This window comes from Thunnus thynnus, chromosome 21, assembly GCF_963924715.1.
Source record: "Thunnus thynnus chromosome 21, fThuThy2.1, whole genome shotgun sequence".
NCBI classification, from domain to species: domain Eukaryota; kingdom Metazoa; phylum Chordata; class Actinopteri; order Scombriformes; family Scombridae; genus Thunnus; species Thunnus thynnus.
Window position 1 is genome coordinate 310,001 of NC_089537.1, and position 5,000 is coordinate 315,000.

General features: G+C 47.3%; 1 protein-coding gene across 1 annotated transcript in view; it reads right to left on the minus strand.

The window, feature by feature from the left end:
• LOC137173083 (guanine nucleotide-binding protein G(olf) subunit alpha-like) overlaps window positions 1-5,000 on the minus strand; it is a 19,028-nt gene that overhangs the window by 5,663 nt on the left and 8,365 nt on the right. The window contains exon 5 of the mRNA XM_067577782.1: window positions 4,721-4,840. Coding sequence (XP_067433883.1) covers window positions 4,721-4,840 — 120 coding nt within the window. The remainder of the gene's footprint in view (window positions 1-4,720; window positions 4,841-5,000) is intronic.

The following is a 5,000-nucleotide window of genomic DNA, read 5'->3' on the forward strand; positions in this document are numbered from 1 at the left end:
AGACACCAACAGACACCAACAGACTCCAACAGACACCAACAGACACCAACAGACACCAACAGACTCCAACAGACACCAACACAACAGACACCAACAGACTCCAACAGACACCAACAGACACCAACAGACACCAACAGACTCCAACAGACACCAACACAACAGACTCCAACAGACTCCAACAGACTCCAACACAACAGACTCCAACAGACACCAACAGACACCAACAGACTCCAACAGACTCCATCAGACACCAACAGACACCAACAGACTCCAACAGACTCCAACAGACTCCATCAGACACCAACAGACACCAACAGACACCAACAGACTCCAACAGACTCCAACAGACACCAACAGACTCCAACAGACTCCATCAGACACCAACAGACACCAACAGACACCAACAGACTCCAACAGACTCCAACAGACTCCAACAGACACCAACAGACTCCAACAGACTCCATCAGACACCAACAGACACCAACAGACTCCAACAGACTCCAACAGACACCAACAGACTCCAACAGACTCCATCAGACACCAACAGACACCAACAGACACCAACAGACTCCAACAGACTCCAACAGACTCCAACAGACACCAACAGACTCCAACAGACTCCATCAGACACCAACAGACTCCAACAGACTCCAACAGACTCCAACAGACACCAACAGACACCAACAGACACCAACAGACACCAACACAACAGACTCCAACAGACACCAACAGACTCCAACAGACACCAACACAACAGACTCCAACAGACACCAACAGACTCCATCAGACACCAACAGACTCCAACAGACACCAACAGACTCCAACAGACTCCAACAGACTCCAACAGACACCAACAGACTCCAACAGACTCCAACAGACACCAACACAACAGACACCAACACAACAGACTCCAACAGACACCAACAGACTCCAACAGACTCCAACAGACACCAACACAACAGACTCCAACAGACTCCAACAGACACCAACAGACTCCAACAGACTCCAACAGACACCAACAGACTCCAACAGACTCCAACAGACACCAACAGACTCCAACAGACTCCAACAGACACCAACAGACACCAACACAACAGACTCCATCAGACACCAACAGACACCAACAGACACCAACACAACAGACTCCAACAGACACCAACAGACTCCATCAGACACCAACAGACTCCAACAGACACCAACAGACTCCAACAGACTCCAACAGACTCCAACAGACACCAACAGACTCCAACAGACTCCAACAGACACCAACACAACAGACTCCAACAGACACCAACACAACAGACTCCAACAGACACCAACAGACTCCAACAGACTCCAACAGACACCAACACAACAGACTCCAACAGACTCCAACAGACACCAACAGACTCCAACAGACTCCAACACAACAGACTCCAACAGACTCCAACAGACACCAACAGACACCAACAGACACCAACAGACTCCAACAGACACCAACACAACAGACTCCAACAGACTCCAACAGACTCCAACAGACTCCAACACAAAAGACACCAACAGACACCAACAGACACCAACAGACTCCAACAGACACCAACAGACACCAACAGACACCAACAGACTCCAACAGACACCAACACAACAGACACCAACAGACTCCAACAGACACCAACAGACACCAACAGACTCCAACAGACACCAACACAACAGACTCCAACAGACTCCAACAGACTCCAACACAACAGACTCCAACAGACACCAACAGACACCAACAGACTCCATCAGACACCAACAGACACCAACAGACACCAACAGACTCCAACAGACTCCATCAGACACCAACAGACACCAACAGACTCCAACAGACTCCAACAGACACCAACAGACTCCAACAGACTCCAACAGACACCAACAGACACCAACACAACAGACTCCAACAGACACCAACAGACTCCAACAGACACCAACACAACAGACTCCAACAGACTCCAACAGACACCAACAGACACCAACAGACTCCAACAGACACCAACAGACTCCAACAGACTCCAACAGACTCCAACAGACACCAACAGACTCCAACAGACTCCAACAGACACCAACACAACAGACTCCAACAGACACCAACACAACAGACTCCAACAGACTCCAACAGACACCAACACAACAGACTCCAACAGACACCAACACAACAGACTCCAACAGACACCAACAGACTCCAACAGACTCCAACAGACACCAACAGACTCCAACAGACTCCAACAGACACCAACACAACAGACTCCAACAGACACCAACAGACACCAACAGACTCCAACAGACTCCAACAGACACCAACAGACTCCAACAGACTCCAACAGACTCCAACAGACACCAACAGACACCAACACAACAGACACCAACAGACTCCAACAGACACCAACAGACACCAACAGACTCCAACAGACTCCAACAGACACCAACAGGCTCCAACAAACTCCAACACAACAGACTCCAACAGACACCAACAGACACCAACAGACTCCAACAGACTCCAACAGACACCAACAGACACCAACACAACAGACTCCAACAGACTCCAACAGACTCCAACAGACACCAACACAACAGACTCCAACAGACACCAACAGACTCCAACAGACACCAACACAACAGACTCCAACAGACACCAACAGACTCCAACAGACACCAACAGACTCCAACAGACTCCATCAGACTCCAACAGACACCAACAGACACCAACACAACAGACTCCAACAGACACCAACAGACTCCAACAGACACCAACAGACTCCAACAGACTCCATCAGACTCCAACAGACTCCAACAGACACCAACACAACAGACTCCAACAGACTCCAACAGACTCCAACAGACACCAACACAACAGACTCCAACAGACTCCAACAGACTCCAACAGACTCCAACAGACTCCAACAGACACCAACACAACAGACTCCAACAGACTCCAACAGACTCCAACAGACACCAACACAACAGACTCCAACAGACACCAACAGACTCCAACAGACACCAACAGACTCCAACAGACTCCATCAGACTCCAACAGACACCAACAGACACCAACACAACAGACTCCAACAGACACCAACAGACTCCAACAGACTCCAACAGACACCAACAGACACCAACACAACAGACTCCAACAGACACCATCAGACTCCAACAGACTCCAACAGACACCAACAGACACCAACACAACAGACTCCAACAGACACCAACACAACAGACTCCAACAGACACCATCAGACTCCAACAGACTCCAACAGACACCAACAGACACCAACACAACAGACACCAACAGACTCCAACAGACTCCATCAGACACCATCAGACTCCAACAGACTCCAACAGACACCAACAACAAAATGTTATAATTAACTTTCATGAACTGAAAACACTGAAATAGCGACGCTCTGTCTAAACTCTGTGAATCTGGGGTTACACCATGGTTACGTTACCTAACCAACGTTGTTGCCATGGTAGCGACTTTGAGTGACTCACCTGTCACTCAAAGCGGCCACATCCTTACTGAGAGTTATATGAATGAGTTATATAAAAATTCACCCTGTACAGTTGTCATGAATGTGGAAATTAGCTACAGAGACCAAAAGTGTTTTTTGTACCAGGCTGTAAACATGTTTATTTCTGCTGTAAAGTTGACATTTTAACATGAGCGTCTATGGGGATTGACTCACTTTTGGAGCCTCAAGTGGCCATTAGAGGAACTGCAGTTTATGGCTTCATGTTTCAGCCCCGCAGGTTCCTGCTTGATTTAAACACGTCTGAGTATTTAAATAAATTTGCCTGATCAGTAACACAGATTTACTGCAGCTGATGCTACACAGATGTTTCTATGTGCAGTAAAATCTGTTGTACTTTCCTCAGGTGCTTCCTCACCTGATTGGATAGCTGATGATTTTTGGCGTCAGACAACAGACTATGAGCTGCAGTGAAGGAGTTTAGAGACACAGGAAGACGCTTGTTTTGTCTCGTTTTAGTCCTCAGAGACACAAGACATTTGGATAATGAGGCCTCAGGTGAGACACACACACACACACACTCGGAGTCAGGTGTGAGTGTGTCCTGTGTGGTTCAGTCCCATGTTAACTCGTTACATCATGTCATTAACATCATTAAAACAAACAAGCTCTCAGCTGACTCTCCTGGTGCTCCTCGGCTGCCTTTAAAGGGGCGTTTCACCAGTTTTTAGACACACAGCAGCTCGTCTCCGCTGGCGACCAACAGCCCAGAAACAACCGAAACATGATTGTTCAAAGTGTGAGCGGTGATGTAATGGCAGGTGTGACATCACAGACCACGTAATGTTCATAATGATGCTAAACAGTGGATAAGGTCACCTGACATCTGCACTGCTCACAGCAGCCTGAGATCAATCCAATGTTTGATCAGTCATAATGATGATTAATCGATTAGTCGTTTAGTCCATAAATTGTCAGAAAATCGTGGATCAGTGTTTCCCAAAGTCTAAAATGACAAATCAGAGATCTTCAGTTACTGTCAGAGACACTAAAGACACGTTAACGAGCTGCGATCAGAGAACCTGGACTGTTCTCCTCAAAGTGATCAATCGATTATCAAAACAGCTAAAAAACTCTATGATGACGTCATCTGTTTGTTACATGACTGAACATCTGGCGTGTGTGTGTGTGTGTGTGTGTGTGTGTGTGTGTGTGTGTGTGTGTGTGTGTGTTACCTCTGTGTATTCAAAGTCAGACAGTGGTGCGATGCTCCTTATGTAGTCAATTCTGAACTGGTTGCCAGGGTTACCCAGCGGCACGGGCGGAGTCAGCGTGCTCATGGCTGACACAATGGTCTGAAACACACACACACACACACACACACTCTGATTGGCTGCTCTGGCTGTCAATCATCAACAGAAATCACAGCTGATGCAGCAGAAACATCTGATCATGTGACTAATCTGATCTGATTTAATGAATGTTATCTAATCCATCTATTCAAGTTTGTAGTGA